General features: G+C 43.2%; 1 protein-coding gene across 1 annotated transcript; it reads left to right on the forward strand.

Annotated features, from left to right (window-relative positions):
- The first annotated feature begins 546 nt into the window (after positions 1–546).
- LOC110526284 (uncharacterized protein KIAA0754) lies at positions 547–7,015 on the forward strand. Its single transcript, XM_036980635.1, has 2 exons — positions 547–701; positions 4,360–7,015. Exon 2 carries the CDS (start codon positions 4,368–4,370, stop codon positions 6,459–6,461), a length of 2,094 nt encoding a protein of 697 aa, XP_036836530.1. The 5' UTR covers positions 547–701; positions 4,360–4,367; the 3' UTR covers positions 6,462–7,015.
- Positions 7,016–23,239: the final 16,224 nt, after the last annotated feature.

A 23,239-nucleotide genomic window follows, 5' to 3' on the forward strand; every position in this document is an offset into this window, starting at 1 on the left:
TTGTGTTTGGGAAATAAAGATAGACCAGTGGAGGCTGGTGGGAGGAGCTATAGGAGGAAGGGTCATTGTGAAAGCTGGAATGGTATAAATGGAACAGTATCAAACACATTAAACATATGGAAACTGCATGTTTGACTCCGTTCCATTGGTTCCATTCCAGCCATTATAATTAGTCCATCCTCCTATAGCTCCTCCCACCGGCCTCCTCTGAGATAGACATGGCTTTAAATTTGTAGGTGGCTTAATTTACCCTGTCCTGCGGCTCAATTTACCCAATACCAGGGGTAAGTTGTGCTAAGAGAAAACAGGCTATGTTTTCCAAACTGTAACGTTTACATGAATTCTGAATTTCCAGGGATACATCATGAAATATATGTAGCCTAGATATCTTTGTTAGAAATATTATTATATTTCCCTTGACAGAGTGATGCTAAATGTAAAAATGGCTCAATTTACCCCACTTTCCCCTAGATTGCACGCAGTGGGTGGGATAGATTGTGATAGGGAATGATGTCTGGCAAACCTATAGGGGCACTCTTCAAAAAAGCACAGTCCTAGATTGCACCTCAGGGAACGAGGAGGACTTTGGTGCAGCTTTCAGTCGCAAGATTCTTTCTATTATCAGTCCGTGCTCAGTCTTGCAAGGGAATACATCAGCTCCTCGACTCTCCTTGCCGTTTGGGTTTAAGGCAGAAATCCAGGTTGGTGAACTTTGTATCTATATTTTTCAGCTTTTGTATGTTATTTTTTTTCATTCTGGAGAAAATAAGAGAACATATAGAGCATGCTGTTGTGGTAAATTGGAGAATGAAGAATAGAGAATGGAGAAAGAGTTGGATAAGCTATCCTTTGTTCTCTTTTGTTCATGTATTTGCATTCCTACCGGTGCGTGCTAGATTTTCAGATTCAACATCTTCGAGCCATGATTTGCGTTTTATTATGTGGATGTTCCAAGGACTCCTGGCTGGGATTTTAACAATTTGTCTGCGCTATGAGGCGTAGAAAAAAATATATCCAGAAGCATCAGGGTGACAGGGCTGTGTGCCCAAATCAATACATTAAAAAAAATAACAAATAAAGTGCAGAATAAGATGACAAATCAAGATTCAAGCTTAATATAAAAAATACAAACATATTTTCAATCGTGCCTCTACACGCCTGTGGAGCCCCACTAGACGGTATGGGTACATTAACGAACAGGGTAGATAGAGTGGAGTAGCGGTGTGTAATGTGGTTGGGGGGATGGAGTCACTGCGCTTGTGTCTTCACTGTCGATAATATATCGTTTCAAATAATTACTTATATTTGTTCTATAATGACACACATCAAAGACTGCCATCCATCCAAACGATACAAGTTATACTTTTTACAATCAGGTGGGTTTCACAGTTAACTTCATTCTGTAGCAGGCTAGGATGCACGTCTCTCAGTGCCTTGCTATGGCAACAGGAGTTGTACAATTCTCTGCGCATTTTCCTTCGCCGTAATTAAAGTGTCTTTAGCCAGATTTGAGTTTTAAGACAAAATAACACATGGCAGTAATCTGTGTGTGATCATATTGCTGTAATTGGTTTATCCCTCACACCCCTAAAACTGGTACTGTTTCATCCCCTCGCCGATAGGCCCCAAGTACTTCCCCAATATGTGACAATTGTCATGTGCTTTTGGCAGATGTATATTGAAATCTAATTTTGAAATGTCTGAAGGTTTTTCTTTCAATGTGTGTATAGGCAAATGTCATGTAAACCGATTCAATTAATTGAGTCAAACACATGAAATAACCCCCGAAATTAATATGGACAGTGATTGGGAGGAATATGAAAGCCTGTTTATCCGATAGTTTAGTGGAGGGGAACAATCGCTGCTCTGATATCAGCATGGATTTAGCTGTTTAGCCTACCGGCGCTGGCCTGGCGCATGGCTCCCTCTGTCTGCATCCCTTCTTGATTGTCCCAATGCAGTACTATGGACAGCTCCTATTATGATCACGCCCGTGTGTGCTGCAGTTAAAATAAATATGCTATATGGCAGTCGCTCTCTCACCCATCTGACGAAAAAGCCTAATTAGATTAAACTATGTTTGTGACATTTTGGATATTGTCAAAATAAGTACTTGCGGAAAATGTCATAGTCTATTGCTACGTTCGTACTTAGTTTTGCCTCAAAGAATAGTCTTTTTTGAGAACCGACTGCATGTTGAGCATTTTCCACCTTTTGGCTTCACTTGATACTGTATGTTAGGCAGAAGAACCTGTAACCTATAATGCCTGTTTAGTATATCCATTCCATTGGTAAATATTGATTTCTTTGACAGCCAGCCTACTATTATTTTAAGGATTAATTTAGTACTATTATCACCAAACAGATAACATTTAATTCCCAGTTCTCGGTTTTCTGATAGAGGGAAGGGAAGTTGAGGTATGTTGAAATCAGCTCTTCCACTTACAAGCATGGCAATGGAATAAGATAAACACTATTTTGTGAGTGAGACCAATGTGATAACCTTAACCCTACACACATACTTAAGCAAATAGTTTAGCTATATGTTTTTGTCATCAGTGGATGATGCATGGTACTAACTCGGAATACTACTACTTAGTATTATACCATGGCATTGTTGAATAGTCCTTTGTGATTGGCTTGAAGGGCATTCTAGAGCATGCATTTTTTCCCTTTCGAAACTGGGTGGTTTGAGCCCTGAATGCTGATTGGCTGACATCCGTGGTATATCAGACTGTATACCACTGGTATGACAAAGCATGTATTTTTACTGTCCCAATAATGTTGGCGACCAGTTTATAATAGCAGTAAGGCACCTCTGGGTTTGTGATACATGGCCAATATACCATGGCTAAGGGCTGTATCCAGGCACAATGCATTGTGTTGTGTAAAGGAACAGACCTTATCATGGTATATTGGACATATACCACACCCCCTCAGTCATTATTGCTTAAATAACACACAGGTATTTTTGCATGGTAGAATTCAATGGCTATCATACATTTTTGACATGTTTAGTTTGGGCTGCTTTTGAATGCAAAAGTCACATTTAAAACAGTATTGGTATTGTTGAATTTGATTTTCATAATAGCAAGCTAGGTCTGATGGTTTAGCTGATGGTTTAACCATGGCAACGTACTGTAGCTATCTAGTAAACTTGCTAGCTAGCTACTTCAGTGATGTTGAACACATTAGTACTTGCTAATTAACACTTTTCTAGTAGCATGGTATAGCCATGATATAAAAGGCGTGGTATAAAAGGGATAATCAACTCGGGGTTCTATGCATACTCTGGAAAAGAATGCATCTCTGTGGAAGGTCAGTTCCACTCCGTTGGCGCGTTGTGGAACACACCTTCCACATCATTCATTATTTTACATAGAACGCATAGCCCCTCATTGATTATCCCTTACTTAATTCCCACACTTTAGTGGTTGCAAGTAACAGGAGTGTGCAGAACACGAGTTTCTGGTCTGTAAAATAATATGTTATCTTGTCCATGTACCCTGGCCTGAATCTTATCTAACCCTTGCACTAAACGATAGACCAAATCCAGACCATAGCCCCAAAAAAATGTATCACCAACCTGTAGTTTTCAAAATACCATGGCATTGTTCAATAGTCGTTTCTGATTGGCTTGAAGGGCATTCCACCTCGTTCATTACTTTCCACAGAATGAATAACCCCTCGTTGATTATCCCTTACTTATTTACAGTGCACTAGATAGTTATACACCCCCCCCCCCCCCCACTCTCCCTCCCCCTGTTTCTTTTGTTTTGCTTGCAGTCATTTTAGATGTCCTGACAACAAGTGCTCAATAGGTTCCCAAAACCTATAGCTAAAAGCATTTGTGTTTTTTTCTTTATTCTGTGAACTCAAGTCCCCTTTCCTCCTCTAACTGTGCCTCTAACCTACTATTCTAAAAGTATACCAGTGGGAATAAGTGTACAACTAAAACAGACCATTATAGGGCAACAGTAGAATGGGAGGCTCACTTGGCACATAATAACATAACCTAAGACTCCAGAGAGGGTCTCTTGTCCTGTGGTTTATACAAGAGCACTGGATAGTTTAGAACTTGGAGTAGTTCCCATGCAATGGTCATTTGTCTTTTAGCCAATAGTATTTGGCAGAGTGTGGTTTCCAGATTGAAATGCCTTCCCCCTTTAAAGCCTGACTGAGTGATTTCTCGGAGACAGGAGGCAGAATTGCAATGCCCTGCATTTTCTTTAGCTTTAACTTGGTATTGAGGTTTGTGGTGGGTAATTAAAGGAAATGAATATATGCTATACATATATTTTCAAACGCAACAACCTGTCACACTTGTTAAGTCATTCTGATTTTATTATTCACTTTTAGGAGACACCATGGGAGGCAAGCTGAGCAAGCGGAAGAAGGGGTACGATGTCAGCGACCCAAAGGACAAGAAGGAGGAGATTACTGTGGCTGCTGTGAGTGCCGTTGAGGCCGTGACCCATGTTGTGGAGAGCAAAGCACCAGCTCCGGTCGCTAAGTTGGCAGCGAAGACTGCTCCTAAAGTGTCTGCTGCGGTGGAGGGAGCAGTGGAGTCGACAGTGGTAGCCATCACAGAAGCGACAGAAGAGGCACTGTCAGCTATAGAGGCCGTGGCCAAGGGGGCCACCGCAGAGCCAGCGGCTGTACCAGATGAACCTGTGGCAGCACCGGCAGAACCAGCGCCAGCAGCAGAAGAACCAGCGACTTCAGAAGAACCAGCCACAGCACCAGAGGACCCAGCGCCAGCTGCAGCACCAGAAGAACCTGCAGCCTCAGGAGAGCCAGTGGATGCACCGGAAGAACCTGCAGCAGTAGCAGAGGAACCAGCCGCAGCACCAGAAGAACCTGCAGCCCCAGAAAAGCCAGTGGCGGCACCGGAAGAGCCTGCGCCAGCAGCAGAAGAACCGGTGGCTTCAAGAGAACCAGCTGCAGCACCAGAGGACCCAGCGCCAGCTGCAGCACCAGAAGAACCTGCAGCCTCAGAAGAGCCAGTGGATGCACCGGAAGAACCTGCAGCAGTAGCAGAGGAACCAGCCGCAGCACCAGAAGAACCTGCAGCCCCAGAAAAGCCAGTGGCGGCACCGGAAGAACCTGCGCCAGCAGCAGAAGAACCGGTGGCTTCAAGAGAACCAGCTGCAGCACCAGAGGACCCAGCGCCAGCTGCAGCACCAGAAGAACCTGCAGCCTCAGAAGAGCCAGTGGCAGCACCGGAAGAACCTGCAGCAGTAGCAGAGGAACCAGCCGCAGCTCCAGAAGAGCTTGCAGCTCCAGAAGAGCCCGTGGCAGCACCGGAAGAACCTGCAGCAGCTGAGGAACCAGCGGCATCACCAGAGGAACCTGCGGCAGCACCAGAGGAACCTGCGGCAGCAACAGATAAAACAGAGGCACCGGAAGAACCAGCGGCACTAAAGGAACCAGCGGCTGCACCAAAAGAGCCTGCAGTGGAAGAGCCTGTACCAGAAGAGCCTGTACCAGAAGAGCCTGCAACAGCACCAAAAGAACTTGCACCAGAAGAGCCTGCAGCAGCCCAAAAACAACCTGCACCAGAAGAGCCTGCAGTAGCACCAAAAGAGCCTGCAGTGGAAGAGCCTCCATCAGAAGAGCCTGCGGCAGCACCAAAAGAACCTGCACCAGAGGAGCCTGAGGCAGCACCAAAAGAGCCTGCACCAGAAGAGCCTGTGGCAGCCTCTGTGGAGCTAGCTGCAGCACCAGAAAATGCTTCTGAGGCTACAGAACAAGCCACAGAAGTGACAGCCGAGATTACAGACACTACAGAACCAGAGCCTGCCGCTCCAGAGCCTGAAACAGAGACTGTTACAGGGAAGGCCCCAGAAACTGAGGCTGTGGTCGAGGCACCAGTAGAGGCAGAAGCAGCTTCACCCGCCCCGGAGGAGGAGCCTGCATCAGTTGCAGAAGCCGTGTCAGAGTCAGCCACAGAGGCAGCCGCAGAGCCAGAGGCAGATTCCATCCCACAACCAGCCGCTGAAGAGCTCCCCCTACCTGTAGAAGAATCCGTAGCAGAGCTTGAATCTGAAGCTGCTGATGCAGTAACTGAAGCAGCAGAGCCAGATGCTGCCGACATCGCAGAACCCATCCCGGAGATCATCATTTCAGAATCTGCTGCACCTGCTGCTGCAGAGGAGGCCAGCGCTGAGCAAGAGGAGGCTGTGCTGGACAACAAGGAAGTTGTTTCCTCAGTGGAGGCTACTGCTGAGCCTTCTGCCCCTGAGGTCAATGGGGAGTGTCAGGAGCAGGCGGTCGAGCCGGCTGCCGTGTCTGCCCCGGAGCCACAGCAAAAGGAATGTGTCAATGGCATTGACAAGCCAGAGGATGCCGTTGAGGTGCAAAGTTACTGCGAATTAAAAAAGAACTTGAACCTGCCTGGCGACATCCAGATTCCTGAGGCAATCGGTGAGGCAATAAGTCAGGCTGTAGACTTGGTCTGAAGCTAATATAAATGTGATGTACCTAATGATCCGAAAAAACCTTCAACACAAGCTTCTGAAGATAAATATAAAAATGTCTGTTGTGGCAAACGAGTTTCCGATTAACCAAAAGGAAATACAACCACTCAAGTGTAGAGAGGGGGAGTGAGATACATGTAGGAAGAGATGTGAGACATGGATGCAGTGTGCCCTACTGAGTCTTTGTGCCCCACATGTCATTGTAGAGGGGCGGCCTGTGTTTGCAGCATTTGTGGTGAGATGAAAGCCAGCGAAATTTGAGGGATGAGTATAGGAAAACAGGACAACAGAGCAAAGAAACGTGACATTGGAAATGTTGAATGGAATGAATAGTCTTGTCTTTGTGTGTGAGGCTGATGAATATTAAAAATGTTTTTTTTTTGGAATAGTATCCAATAGTGATCTAATTTAGACATATCCTTTCCTTAACTATATGAAAAAATAATGGATGAAAAGTTTTGGCCTTTTATAGTGGTGCAAACATTGAGGAATGTTCATTGATGGCTTGGAGAATAAAAAAAGACTGTTATACCTGATTGTACTTTTGTTCTTCTATATCAATTAGGCAAAAGTCATTTGACATAGGGCCTTATTGTATAATGATGGGTCATTTTAGTCAATTTTAACATGTTACAATTATTTCAACCGTATTTTAAGACACCTTTATGATTGACTATAATAAGTAACCCTTAGTAAACCCTAGGTGCAAAAAATGGACATCTTTTAAAACTGAAATCAGTCCATTGCTTTATTGTTGTTGGCTGATTGATTGAGTGCACCAGTATCAGCAGTAGGAGACAGTATCTACAGAACATCTACAGTTACGTACAGACCAGGTTTCGTTTGGGTTAGGGGTCGCCTGATTGTATTACCTTTAGAACAACGTCCCTAAGGTCTTCGGCCTTGCAAATATTTTATTTGGTGGAGCTTGGCTTGCCTGTGCGTTTCTTTGAAAAATATGACAATGTTAATGCATGCAGACAGAGGTCATCTCTTCCTCTACCTCTTACATCATAATAACCCATCTCACTGGAACTTCAAGCTGTGATAGGCAGGCAGCACCATAGAAATATAATGAATAGAGAGGGCTTGGAAGCTCTAACATTGGCAAATGATGCAGTAAAGAGGTCAATGGAACTTGACCAAAACAAATGGAAATGCCATGGAAACACGTGGGGGAAATATGCTGTCGGGAAACAATCCCAAATCTCCTCATTGCCCCCTAGCAACATTTTCCTGCATTTAGGCTATTGTTTATATGTGTATTTCCCACTAGGTTGAGGTAAAAATCAGAATATAATGTTTGTATAGATGTCAACCCCAAATAATTATTTTGACATCGTCACCAATCAACAGCATTGCAGTTAAAAAACGACTTTGACTACCACCACCGATTTCTGTATACTAGTTATGCTACCAGCTTATGCGAATGGGAGTTAGCATTTAGGAGTCACTTCTTCTAAACTGGAAAAGGAACAGCTTCTAAATGTTATGCAGCAAAAACAGCCAAATATATCCAAATTGGACTTTAGTAACCATATTGTGGGCCTGTTACAATACATCAATCATGACGGATTTGATGAATATCTACTTTGTTATATCAGATTTGTTGAATGTGCGGCAATCCTGCATCCTTATTCTATCCCCTACTGTCTGTGTTCCATTGACCTCTTTATTGCATTCATTTGACTGGTAAACTCATGAGTACACTCTCAATGGCTGTCTGGTATTGTGATGCAATCATCTCCATGGTAATTTGGAATGTTATGTCAACTGATGCTGGATTGCCATGGTGATGTAGAATGTTCATTCAAATTATGCTAACTGATGTAGCTAATACAATATAATGTATTTTTTGTAATGTCAGTGAGTTGACTCAACAAATCACAGCACAGTTTCAAGGGTACACTTCCTGCTTTTACTTTCTGGCATGGGTACACTCAAAATGGCTGCCAGTCCACCCATTATGCCATCAATGACTTGAATGGGGATGCCTGCTATATTCATTCTATTTCTGTGGGCAGCACACACTCCCCACATTTAAGAGATTGAAATTGTGAGGGGGGTTGGGGGAGGGGTGTGCATTCTTGGAGGAGGAAGGGACTTTCAAGGGGATGGGCAGGCGTGAGTGGGGGATGAGGGTCTGGGATGAAAGGAAGAGCTCTGACGCAATACAGAGGAGAACACAAATGAGCTAATCTCTCTTTTGTCTTGAGACATTTTATATTGTTTCAGGGGATGAAATTGGGCAGGTGAATGGAGAGGTTGGAAGAGAAGGATGAAACGGCAGTAGAATTTCACTGGCAGTGAGGAAATACAGGTTTTGACACCTACTTCATCGGCCCTAGCGGAATGCTCCTGAGCATGGTGCTTGCACCTACATCTTAAAAGAGGCGAGAGGGTATCTGTCATGTAAGTGCCAAAGCACATGCATTAGCACAAGAGAGTTAAATGGTATGTGTTTGTGGATGCACATTTTTGTGTGTGTATCTCTGTGTGTGTTCATGAGTGTCTATTGCATATGTACTATATATGGAATCTCACACAGTATTTATAGACATGGGTCAAAATCGTAGAGAAGATTCGATGGAGATATGAAAGGTTCCCAAGCATCTTCCATCGGCACCATAATGAACTCCTCTACATAGCAACCCTTAATTCTCGCTCCGGTTTCTTCAAGAATACTCAGATTTATGAAAGGAATGTTCTTGAGAGCTGGGGGGGTTGGGCGGATGGACACGCTGGGTTGTTTTCTCTCTCCCCTCTGAAGTGTTCTGTGCCAATGGGTTACAGTGTATATGAAAATAGGATAAAATATTTATCTCAGAAAACATCCTGTAAATTATTATGATCTAAATCCCCCTTACACTTCAAACAAAAGATCATCAGTGAGATTAAAGTAAGCTTGACAAGCAACAGGGTTTGGTTGGTTTTGCATTATTCAAGGTTGTGTTTTTCTCCACAAAAACAGACCAGCTCTATTGTCAATATCACCTCTAAAAACTCCATTGTGGCCAAGAGGTTTAAAACTTCCCCTGCTCCCCTAGCTAACCTTTTTTGAATATTTGCTCAAAGGAGGAGAAATAAATCTCCCAAACCCAATAGTTATGTAACTGGAGAAAAAAACACTGCATCCAATAAGAACATCTTTTTCTCTCATTTAAAGGAGACATTTTTTTTGTAAACAACGGCATGTGTTTGCCAAATTTTCATGGTTTCAGGACGTTCTGAGGGGATGGGATCATAGTGTGGACATTTTAACATGAGGAATCCAGTCTCTCTCTCTCTCTCTCTCTCTCTCTCTCTCTCTCTGTGTGTGTAACCTTTCGTATGGGGAAGAGGCCCTGCTTGCATCTTGATTTAAAGACTGCCTATAAGTTGCATAGTTGTGCATCCCCAGCTGCATTGCTTGGTTACTCTAACACTATGTGTTCTTTACTAACGCTTTGGCACAGAACTGAAAGTGCTTTCCTGGTCCTTTTTTCATGTGTGGAAATGACCTCGTTTTTTAAAAGCTATTTCTCAGTGGTGCCTTTAAAAGAAAACAGGAAGGAAAACCTGTACTTAATTCAAGGGCCATATGATCATGAGTAGCAAGTAAAACAACCAGATCCCCTCCACATTTCAGAGCATACAATAGCATGTACCTCTACAGAATAAAAATATGTTTTTTACATTAATATTGTTGGACACAGTCAGACAAGCGAGCAGTGACTTGGGGAGAATGAGGAAGATACATTGAGACAGTAATTTAATGAAACCCAAGCCAACATCCTGGTAATTGAGGCTGCAGATTCCCAACAACATGAGCCTGTATTAAAAACGGTGCATATGTAGAGAGAGAAGATAGATGCTGCTGCTCCCACAACTCCAGCCCCTCAGCAGGGCGTATAGCTAATGGGTGTCAGGTGGCCACAAGGCAAACTCAACATGATTTATTATTCAAGCAGGAGGATCAGCCTGGTGGATAGATACATCACAATATGAGTCCAGATTTTTCTCCTCATGCAAAAACACACTGTGGTGAATTTGCTATTTTCTTATAACCACATGATGTCTGCTTTTTTTATTTAAAGGGACTACTTACTTCCTCTGTAGCTTGAGCCAGAACCGTTCCCTAAAAATGTCAGCTAAAGGAACATGATGTAAATGATTATACCAATATGATCATTTAACGCTAAAGGGTATTTTTCCTGTAAAAACATTATTTTCAGAACACTTACGTCAACTAATATGAGTAACCTATTTCCCCTCTCTGTATCTCCCTCTCTCTATCTCCATCTGTCTCTGGTTCATCATTCTCTCCCAACGTGCTATACATCTTGGCATCTGTGCTAATGCTGTCATTATATGCAAGCCTACAGAAGCCTATTAGTCAGACCTCAGTGGTAGTACGGATCCTTATTGATCCACATGGTGTTAGCTCTAATAGCCCACTGAAAGCCGCTGTGATTCCCTTCCTCTGTAGATCACTGGCTCCTCTTTCAAGCTACTACTGGGGGTGAGCGGGCACTTTAAAGCTGACTATACTCAATGTGTCTCTTCGTGTAGGAGTGTGTGTGTGCGCGCGCAATGTGTGTGTTTGTTTGTTCGCAGGCGTACGTGTGTGTATGCATGTGTGGGAAGCATAGTCTCAGCATGGGGTCTGTATGGGGGAGATCAGGCCTTTGTCACACTGTCCAACCCCCTTCCCACAGCCATCAGCAGGCAGAAAAAAAGAGAATTGTATACTTCGACAATCATTCTGGGCCATTAAATGGAGTCAGGGGAACCTGGGGACCTGTACCCACAGAACAACCATACAAGTCTTCAAGATGAGCTGCTTGATTCCCTCATTTAGATACTCAACAGATTTACTCAGATAATAATCAGTTTAAGTAACACCAAATAATCAGATTAAGTAACATCTAAAGGCTCATGCATGGTGATTCATTGATCCACCTCTATGCAGATGACACCATTCTGTATACATCTGGCCCTTCTTTGGACACTGTGTTAACAAACCTCCAAACGAGCTTCAACGCCATACAACACTCCTTCTATGGCCTCCGACTGCTCTTAAATGCTAGTAAAACCAAATGCATGCTCTTCAACCGATCACTGCCCGCACCCGCCCGCCTGACTAGCATCACTACTCTGGACGGTTCTGACTTAGAATATGTGGACAACTACAAATACATAGCTGTCTGGCTAGACTGTAAACAAACTCTCCTTCCAGACTCACAGTAAGCATCTCCAATCCAAAGTTAAATCTATAACTGGTTTCCTATTTCGCAACAAAGCATCCTTCACTCATGCTGCCAAACATACCCTCGTAAAACTGACTATCCTACCAATCCTTGACTCCGGTGATGTCATTTACAAAATTGCCTCCAACACTCTACTCAGCAAATTAGATGCAGTCTATCACAGTTCCATCCGTTTTGTCACCAAAGCCCCATATACAACCCACCACTGCGACCTGTATGCTCTCGTTGACCTGTACGTTGACCTGTAGGCTCTTCGTCGCCAAACCCACTGGCTCCAGGTCATCTATAAGTCTTTGCTATGTAAAGCTCCGCCTTATCTCAGCTCATTGGTCACCATAGCAACACCCACCCATAGCACGCGCTCCAGCAGGTATATTTCACTGGTCATCCCCAAAGCCAACACCTGCTTTGGCCGCCTTTCCTTCCAGTTCTCTGCTGCCAATGACTGGAACGAATTGCAAAAATCACTGACGTTGGAGACTTATATCTCCCTCACTAACTTTAATAAGCGTCAGTTGTCAGAACAGCTTACTGATCGCTGCAGATACACAGCCCATCTCTACATAGTCCATCCTACCAACTACCTACCCCATCCCCATATTTGTTTTGGCTTTTCTCCTCTTTTGCACACCAGTATTTGTACTTACACATCCTCATCTGCACATATTTCACTCCAGTGTAAATTGCTAAATTGTAATTACTTCACCACTATTGGCCTATTTATTGCCTTACCTCCTTACTGCATTTGCACACACTGTATACAGATGTTTCCATTGTGTTATTGACAGTACGTTTGTTTATCCCATGTGTAACTCTGTGTTGTTGTTTGTGTCGCACTGCTTTGCTTTATCTTGGCCAGGTTGCAGTTGTAAATGGGAACTTGTTCTCAAATGGCCTACCTGGTTAAATAAAGGTGAAATAAAAAAATTAAAAAATCATCATATCTCCAGTGGTTGAAAAAGTACTCAATTGTCATACTTGAGTAAAAGTAAAGATACCTTAAAGGGGAATGGAAACACTTAATGATGCTAAGCAAAGAGATGTATTCCAACCACTAATACTACAATGTGCATTTAACATAGAAACATCTCTATTTTTAGGATTTGGTATTGAACAATGTTTATTAGAGGTATGGGTAGCGCCATCATGAATTGCCATAGTAACGTTTGACATCAATGCATTAATGGCAGGCTTGAGCAAATTGTGAGTTTTGGTGCATGCCGCACGTCATGATTTCACCAAGCAGGACATGTTCCTGTATCGTCTTTATTAAGTTGTCCCTGGACCAACAAGTCCAACAACCAATCCGACTTATGACTTCATCAACATGCGCAAGATATGCAACGCCCCCCTTGTCTCCGCCAAAATAAAATAATTATAGTGGATCTGACTGACCAGCTGTGCGCTGCTCCAAAATCTGCACTGCTATTCAACATAAGAGGTACATTTTTCCTTTACCATGAACCTCAAGTCAAAACATTACAAGTATGATGTTACTAAACATTTTTCTTTTTTTAGCCTTCTTGTAGACCACAGCCGTGTTATAGACCACTGCTTAGCATCGAGCTATCCTGCTAAGAGTAATGATTTTCAAAAAGTGAACTTGCTTGCATTTAGCTAACTATTACTAAAGTGCCATCCCATGCTTCTTATTAGCCTGGATTATGAGTGTGGCTGTTCTGGATGGTCATATCACTATGTATGTCCTGGATCTTCATATGACTCTGGTCGTCCCAGATCGTCATATCACTATGGTTGTCCTGGATCTTCATATGACTCTGGTCGTCCCAGATCGTCATATCACTATGGTTGTCCTGGATCTTCATATGACTCTGGTCGTCCCAGATCGTCATATCACTATGGTTGTCCTGGATCTTCATATGACTCTGGTCGTCCCAGATCGTCATATCACTATGGTTGTCCTGGATCTTCATATGACTCTGGTCGTCCCAGATCGTCATATCACTATGGTTGTCCTGGATCTTCATATGACTCTGGTCGTCCCAGATCGTCATATTACTATGGTTGTCCTGGATCTTCATATGACTCTGGTCGTCCCAGATCGTCATATCACTATGGTTGTCCTGGATCTTCATATGACTCTGGTCGTCCCAGATCGTCATATCACTATGGTTGTCCTGGATCTTCATATGACTCTGGTCGTCCCAGATCGTCATATCACTATGGTTGTCCTGGATCTTCATATGACTCTGGTCGTCCCAGATCGTCATATCACTATGCTTGTCCTGGATCTTCATATGACTCTGGTCGTCCCAGATCGTCATATCACTATGGTTGTCCTGGATCATCACAAAACTGTGGCGGTTCTGGATCATCACATGACTGTGGCAGTCCTGGATGATCAACGATTGCGTGCCGTAATTTGGGTACAATAAAAATAAAAATTGTTACCAACGTGACAGAATAATCAACCATTAAGGTTGACAGAGGGAATGGCCCATCCAACGATGCTGCGACTTGTCCGTCAGGCGCCTCCGCAACTTCGGCAGTTGCAACTGGGTCGTCCGAAGTCGCCACAATGGGTCTGTCTGACGATGCAACTTCAGCATCTACAACTGGCCAGTCCGACGCCGCCACAACCGGTCCGTCAGCCTGCCACTGCTACTGGTCTGTCCAACGCCGCCGCAACTTTGGCAGCGGCAACTGGCCCGTGCGATGAAGATGCAACTTCGGCAGCTGCATTGGGTCCTGATCGACCCGCACTGAGTTCCTGTGATTGTTCTCGAGGCCAGTGTCACTGCCCTGCTAATGTAGCACGTCGGGTGGGGGGGCTTGTACTGTCACAGATCCCTCCGGAACTTTCATTACGCACACCTGCCCCCTATTCCCACTGATTAATATTTGTATAAGTGTGCCCTTTGGTTTCTATTGGGCAGTCGATTATTGTTACAATGTCCGTTGGTTTGTGTGAGTAGCTGTGCTGTGTTTTGGCTTTCGTGCCATCGTCCCGTGTGCTAATCATTGTGCGCTTGTGTTATTTATTCGAGGTACTCCTCGCGGCATGCCATAAATTGGGTACAATAAAAAAAACATTACGCATTCCTGTGTCTGTCTCCCGAATCATTTATATCAACGTGACAATGCCACCCACTGTGTCAACCAGTACTCCTTTCTACTTTTTACAATGGCAGTAAGAAATGATTATGGACATTAAATTCCTAAGGTATACATTATAACAAGTAATGAAAAACAAGAGACTCTTGAACTAGCACTGCACAAACTACGTCCATTGTTTCCTATCCCACCATTTAATAACATCATTTTCTAATTCGTAATGTTATGTTCATTCCAAAACTTTGTAAGAAGCAAACAACCTGCAGTCATTTGAATTATTTTTCCACTATTTAATTCATACTGTAGTGGTTGTTTCAAGTCGTTTTACAGTAATATATATTTGATAGCAGTATAGTTTCCAATTTAGTAATGTTGACAACACTGACAAAGGGGAGTGTGGAATTTTCCTCTTTATAGGCTACATCTTCATTTAACCCTGCACCCAAAGACTTTAGAACGATTGAGTTGAGTATGCCATTCCGAAACTAGTAATGTCACGCCCTGACCTTAAAGAGCCGTTTTTTTTCTCTATTTGGTTAGGTCAGGGTGTGATGTGGGGTGGGCATTCTGTTTTGTTTTCTATGTTTCTTTATTTCTATGTTTTAGCGGGGTATGGTTCTCAATCAGGGACAGCTGTCTATCGTTGTCTCTGATTGGGAATCATACTTCGGTAGCCCTTTTTCCCTCCTTCAGTGTGGGTAGTTAACTTTGTTCGAGGCATCATAGTCCTGTAAGCTTCACGGTTGTTTATTTTGTTTGTTGGCGACATTTTAAAATAAAATGAAATGTACGCTCACCACGCTGTACTTTGGCCCACTTCTTTTGATGGCCGTGACAAGTAACTCCAAAGCAATGGCCAGCCAAGTGTGTTTTTAGGGTATTTCACTGGATTGTACTATATGCAACGAACCCCCTTCATCCTTGTGCTGTATTTATAAATGTTTCATGGTTGACAAAGTTACAGTATGTGCGAAATCAACGCATTGAGGCAAATCTTCCCTGAATCGGATCTTCTCCTAATGTGGATGGTCGACTGTGGCAGTCCTGGATCATTAGATGACAGGTGATGCTGGATCATCATATAAATGTGGCGGTCCTGGACCGTCATAAGACTGTGGCGGTCTTGGATTGTCATGACTGTGGTGGTCCTGGATCGTCAAAGGAGTGTGTCTCCCCTCGATCACCATAGGACGATTGTGGCAGTTCAGGGGCCTCATTCATAACCATTGGGTAAATTTAACACTAATATCTGCTTGAGCCATTTCCTGAAAAATCTGGCCATGTACAAAATCATAGAGATTCATCAATTTGCCGCACGCCATACCTGGTTAACCTGGTTAAATAAAGGTAAAATAAGGTTAAATATATTTTTTTAAATAAAACACTGTTATAAATCCGACCTATCGAAAAATGGTGCTCACGTGAGTGAGCATTATAAAATTCCCATCCTTCACCCTTTATGGTGACAATAACGCCCTTATTTGCTTTATAGTTTGGAATTATTGGAATTAGGCCTAGACCGTATCTAAAGGAAATAGCAATGTCGAACTTGGTCAAATGTCTATGGAGGTGTTGGCAGAATGTTTCATTTTGCAGTGACGTTAGCTGTATCCGATTGATTCTGAATCGTTGTGGACCTGTAAACAGAATTCAATTATGTTAGACTGGCCGCGAGTACTGATACATTGTCTACTCAGAAAGAAATTAAACTACAGTAGGCCTACTTACAGAGGTCCGCTACACACTTCAATGCAAAATATCAAATGTCTGTTCATGTGTTAAATCTACTGTATTTTATAAACCGCGTTCCCTTTCGGATGCATAGAGCAAAAACTAGAAATTATAATAATCCATCTAATAGGCCCAATTAAATGAGAGATGCATGGTAGTTTGTTGTATGGCTACTTCGGGAATGTGAACTCATCATGCCCAGAAAAGGTGAGGAATTTATTCTGCAATGGTTAAAGGCTTATATGTATAATATTTATATATGAAATATTAGTGTCATCATATATTCATTCCCCTTTTGCACAAGGCTACTAGGCTGCTTTTACCTTCTTGCAATGCAAAACTTCAACCACTAGAAACTGAGACTCAAATTAAGTTCAGTTTTGATAAATTCCAACTTTTGCGTGAAAAATGGTGTATGAACATTTTTGGGTCTATTTTGTACATGTGCAAGGTTTATTTATCAAACATGCATACCCCCACCTGGTTTGGGCCCCACCTGTTTAGCTATTAAAAAAAAAAAAAATGAGAACACATATGGAATCAAAGTAGCCACCTTCTGCCTTGATGACAGCTTTGCACACTCACACATATATTTTGATATACACTGCTCAAAAAAATAAAGGGAACACTTAAACAACACAATGTAACTCCAAGTCAATCACACTTCTGTGAAATCAAACTGTCCACTTAGGAAGCAACACTGATTGACAATACATTTCACATGCTGTTGTGCAAATGGAATAGACAACAGGTGGAAATTATAGGCAATTAGCAAGGCACCCCCAATAAAGGAGTGGTTCTGCAGGTGGTGACCACAGACCACTTCTCAGTTCCTATGCTTCCTGGCTGATGTTTTGGTCACTTTTGAATGCTGGCGGTGCTTTCACTCTAGTGGTAGCATGAGACGGAGTCTACAACCAACACAAGTGGCTCAGGTAGTGCAGCTCATCCAGGAAGACACATCAATGCGAGCTGTGGCAAGAAGGTTTGCTGTGTCTGTCAGCGTAGTGTCCAATGTTTGTTGTGTCTGTCAGCGTAGTGTCCAGAGCATGGAGGCGCTACCAGGAGACAGGCCAGTACATCAGGAGACGTGGAGGAGGCCGTAGGAGGGCAACAACCCAGCAGCAAGACCGCTACCTCCGCCTTTGTGCAAGGAGGAGCCCTGCCAGAGCCCTGCAAAATGACCTCCAGCAGGCCACAAATGTGCATGTGTCTGCTCAAAGGGTCAGAAACAGACTCCATGAGGGTGGTATGAGGGCCCGACGTCCACAGGTGGGGGTTGTGCTTACAGCCCAACACCGTGCAGGACGTTTGGCATTTGCCAGAGAACACCAGGATTGGCAAATTCGCCACTGGCGCCCTATGCTCTTCACATATGAAAGCAGGTTCACACTGAGCACATGTGACAGTCTGGAGACGCCGTGGAGAACGTTCTGCTACCTGCAACATCCTCCAGCATGACCGGTTTGGCGGTGGGTCAGTCATGGTGTGGGGTGGCATTTCTTTGGGGGGCTGCACAGCCATATGCTGGTGCGGTTGGCTCTGGATTCCTCCTAATGCAAGACAATGCTAGACCTCATGTGGTTGGAGTGTGTCAGCAGTTCCTGCAAGAGGAAGGCATTGATGCATTGGTTCCATTGGTTTTGTCTTGTCTTCCTACACACCTGGTTCCAATCCCATTCATTAATTGTTGTGTATTTAACCCTCTGTTTTCCCTCATGTCCTTGTCAGAGATTGTTGTTATGCTCGGGATTTATGGATTGGTGGGCGACGGGTTCTTGTACTCACGTTTATTTTATTATGTACTTTGGTTTTGGAATTTTACTTTAAACTACTCCACTTTACCAAGTTTGATTCTCCTGCGCCTGACTTCCCTGCCACCTACACACACGACATGAAAGTCTAAAGCTGTGTTTGAATCAGAGAGCACATTTTCTATGCCAGGTGTACTCGCGCCTCATTAGCACATTATGAATGTATCCAAATAAATGTCACGAGGAAACAGTTTAAACAAATGCAAGTAGAGCTACTTTTATTTTATGCACTGTTTGACGTGACTAAGTTAGCTGTAGTTGGCTAGCTAGCAAGAAAGGGATAAGAACATTGCCTGCCAGTATGGCAAAAAAAAACATTTAGAACTAACAACTGGGTAGCGTCCATCGATACAGAACAAAAATACTTGTCACGTGGCTAGGAGTGGTGGGTGCGGAGTCAGGCGCAGAGAGCAGAGGGTTCTTTGGGTTAGCCGTATTTATTCCGTTAAGAATGTCACGCCAACAACAACAGGCGAAAATAATGACGACACCAAACAGTCCAAAAACTAACCAAACACAACCATCCACAAAGAGAACAGAAAACAAGTCCAGACAAAAGCAGACGGGCCAAGAAGGCTTAAATAGCCCTGAACAAAACCGCAAACGAGAAACAGGTGAAACCAATACAGACATAACCAACAGAAAATAAAAAGGGGTTCGGTGGCAGCTAGTAGACCGGTGACGACGAGCGCCGAGCGCCGCCCGAACAGGAAGAGGAGCCACCTTCGGTGGAAGTCGTGACAATATTGAACGACTGGGTCGCGTCTCTGGCAACCAAACCGATAGAACGAACAACCAGCAGGTTTGGGTAGCAACCCTAGATTTGTATCGGCACTATGTCTTGTGGAAGGATGCTCCCATGCTATCTCCCAGTTTCCTTTTTTTAAGTTTAACGAAAATATGTTAATCATTATTTGAATATGTTCATAATGCGCTCTAAGCCGGTGTTTGCAGGATATATTGGCACGGTTTGCCAGCCCAAGATGAACAACAACAAATAGAAAATGACTCCTGTAAAAGTCACCCAGTAAAATTCTACTTGAGAAAAAGTCTTAAAGTATCTTGTTTTAATTGTACTTAAAGATAGACTGCCACTAAAAAGCTAATCCCTTTTAAAATAGCCTATGTGACATCGATATGAGTCAGAAACATTTATTCTAGTGTCAAAATTGACTACAAAGGGTAAATAGGATATTTTTGGTCATATAGTCAGTCTTCTCTATCAGTGCTCTGTGTGTGGGTGGATGTGTGTATGTGTGTGTGTGTGTGTGTGTGTGTGTGCTGCTCTGCCCATCATTGGGAATCTGGCAAAGAATTCACCTCCAGCCTCACCTCTTGCCTGCTTACCAACTGTCATCGATGGGGAGACTAGAATTAGGTAAGTTTAGTAAGACCTATTCAAACGTAAACTTAATACCTGCTTGTGTATGAGATATTACCTATCCTAACTCCCATTGGTAATAGAACAGTTACTGTGTGTGTATGTGTTCACAGAAACATGTATAAAGCCAGCACAAGGAGACTTGATGCAAGATGCTGTGATGAAGTCCAGACTGACAGACACGCTTGATGCTGATGTCTCTGAATGGAGAAAGACCTGGCACACGGCATAAAAATGTCACTAGACCCAACTTTTACTTGTATTGTCTTTTTCTCTATTCAATGGTATCAGTCAATGTGGGGAGGGAGAAACCCTGTGTATTCTGCACCAGGATCAGGGAACTCCTGCTGTACACGGGACACCACACTGGAATGCATGACCATTCTGACATATTTTCCAAGGTAGCCCAATTACCACAAGAAGAATGCTGTTAGGTACAGTATCTGTATCGGCTGGGAATGACATTTGTACTCTATATTAGCAGAACACTGCTTCTATGGTATTTTGTAAAGGATTGTTTATTCTACATTTGAAAGTTATCAAAACACTTAGTATAGAACATCTACATGAATTCAGCAATTGCATTCTTCTCGTATTGCTTTGTAGGCTACTGACCTATTCAACTCTTCCTCTGGCACCTCACCATGCATCTGCCTGTAGTTATTGAACTCAACCTGCATCAAGTTTGTTTGTTGGCATTGAGTGGGGGGAAACAGCTGCAGGAAAGGTTCTGACAGATGGGTGTGTCTTGGTGGTGGCTAGGACACCTAAGAAACACTCACATCAAACCACACCCCCAAGCCAACTCACATTTGGCTTCTCTCCTCTTTAAGTACAGTGGTGAAAAAAGTACTGAATTGTCATTCTTCAGTAAAAGTAAACGCTACACATCAAATTCCTTATATTAAGCAAACCAGACAGCATGATTCTACATGGAACCCAAAAGGGTTCTACCTGGAACCAAATAGGTTCTACCTGGAACCAAAAATTGTTTGTCAAAGGGTTCTTGTATGGGTACAGCCGAAAACCTTTTTTAGATTCTAGATAGCGCCTTCCTCTAAGAGTGTAGCGGAGTAAAAGTAAAAGTTGTCAAAAATATAAATATCAAGGTAAAGTACAGATAACCAAAAAAATGACTTAAGTAGTACTTTAAGTACTTTACACCACTGCATATCACTTGATGTAAAAATCTGACACACAATACTCAGTCACCCTTAAAATAAAGAAATCATTTACTAAAAGTCAATGCCCTTGAAGACTATTACGTCATTGCTTTTTCCGCCTGCTATTGCTGCCTGGTGAACAATGGTGGAGGGTATGTGAGCAGCCACCACGTGTGTGTTTTAGATGAAAGATTAGATGAAAGATGAACATTCATTCTCTGGTGGGTCACCTTGATCCAAATTGCTACTGTGGGGCCAGCCAGACCACAGAAGTACACAGCACGTGTTTTTGCCCTTCAGCATAGAGAACAACTTCCTGGTAACTGCACAACTGAACGCATACCATTACCATTATCCAATCATGTGGATGTGGCCGTGCACAGTCATCAAAATGCACAAACAAGTTCTTCTAAAAACTGAGAAGAATGACAAATCCTTTCATTGTGGGTTGCTTGAGGCTCAAACATGACAAAAATGACTGGAATTCAAAATAAATGCTGAATAAATGCTAATCGTGTAGATACATACTGACAGAAAACAATTTAATGTTGATTAATGAAGGGATAGTGTTAGAAAAAAGCCCCAATATGGTCAATCTCCTTCCCTCCACATGACTATTATACTAATATATATATGAAATTACATTGGATTTTAGGCCTGTTGTGGTGACATGGCTAAATCACAGTCCCTGCTTACTTAAGATAGCCATACCAGAGAGCCTGTCCTGTTCTGGTGAATTATTTATAAACTAGATGACTATCGGCGGGGAGAGAGGGTATGGGTGGGGTTGGAGAGAGGGCAATAGGAGACAGAGGACAAGAGACCATATCTGTTTGTAATGCACATGTGTGTTACATTAGAGAGGGAAGAGGAAGACACAGGACAAGGAAGGAGAGAGAGAAAATATAGAGGGAGAGAAGCTGCCCCCTCCTCTGCTGCTACCCTATGCTCCTGCAGTTAAAGGCAGTGTATCAAGATCTATGATCCTAACCTGTCACAGCAGCAGTCCAGGCAACAGACGCCTAGAGCCATTTCCACAGGTACTGTGTGTGTGCGTGTGTTTTTGGTTTTACAATCTTTGTGGGGACCAGAAGTCCTAGGATAGTAAGGATAATAAAACAAGGATAGTAAAACAAGGAACGTTATGAAGTTGGGACATTTTGCCAGTCCTTCCAAGGAAAAAGGCTATTTTAGGCTTAGGGGTTAGGTTTAGGGTTAGAATTAGGGTTAGGGGTTAGGTTTAGGGTTATGTAGGAGTTGGGGTTAAGGTTAGGGTTTGGGGTAAAGGTTAGGTTAAGGAAAGCTGGATTTTGAATGGGAATCAATGGTTTGGTCCCCACAAGGATAGCAGAACAAATGTGTGTGTGTGTGTCTGTGTACTTGAAAGAGGCAGGCCTCATGATCAGAACAGGCCATTCCTGAGAACAAAACAGCCATTCACTTTGCACAACGGTAGGTACTACTTCTCTTTAGGCAACAGACACACACACATACTGTACACACCGACTCACCTTCCAACCCACCCACGTGCTGCTGTATTCACTAATATCGGCACTGTGTAAATTGAAAGCTGATAACAGCTATGACAGGATTCTGGGGATAAATCCCCAGTCTTTATTTGACTCCATCACCTCCTTCCTTCCCCTACTGTTAGTATAAAGGAGAGGTTGAACTCGGAGCACGACAACAGCACAGCGGCAGTCTGAATACCCCTCCATCTTGAACTCCCAACTGTGAGCATATTGGGGGCATATTGTGCAGAGGAGGCACTGATTTGGTAGCAACGTTATTCCCAGTTTAGTCATTTTATCAACAGCATTGACACCTGTATACAGTATGTGCCGAGATTTACACTCTGAGCACAGATAAACTGGAGGCTCAATACAAGATACAACCCACTAGGCACACACTGGTTGAATCAACATTGTTCCAATGAAATTGCATTTCGAACCAACGTGGAATCGACATTGAATTGACGTCTGTTCCCAGTGGGAAGTGACTTACTGTAAAACCTTGAATTTAGCTGTATGGAAACTCTGTAACTAGTACGCTAGGAGTTGGGAAGCAAGTACAGGGAGTTAATTTAATAATAAATGGAACAAAGCAAGCACCACAAGTAGTGTACAGACATAACACAGGAACAGAATCAATAACGCCTGGGGAAAGAACCAAAGGGAGTGACAGATATAGGGGAGGTAATCAGGAAGGTGATGGAGTCCAGGTGAGTCTCATGAGGCGCAGGTGCGTGTAACGATGGTGGCAGGTGTGCATAATAATCCTTGTTGATTGGCATGTTGATGTGGGATTTTCTAGAATCATATCTTTCAAGTACCAGGCAAAAGTGTGT

This window comes from Oncorhynchus mykiss, chromosome 6, assembly GCF_013265735.2.
Source record: "Oncorhynchus mykiss isolate Arlee chromosome 6, USDA_OmykA_1.1, whole genome shotgun sequence".
Classification (NCBI taxonomy): Eukaryota; Metazoa; Chordata; class Actinopteri; order Salmoniformes; family Salmonidae; genus Oncorhynchus; species Oncorhynchus mykiss.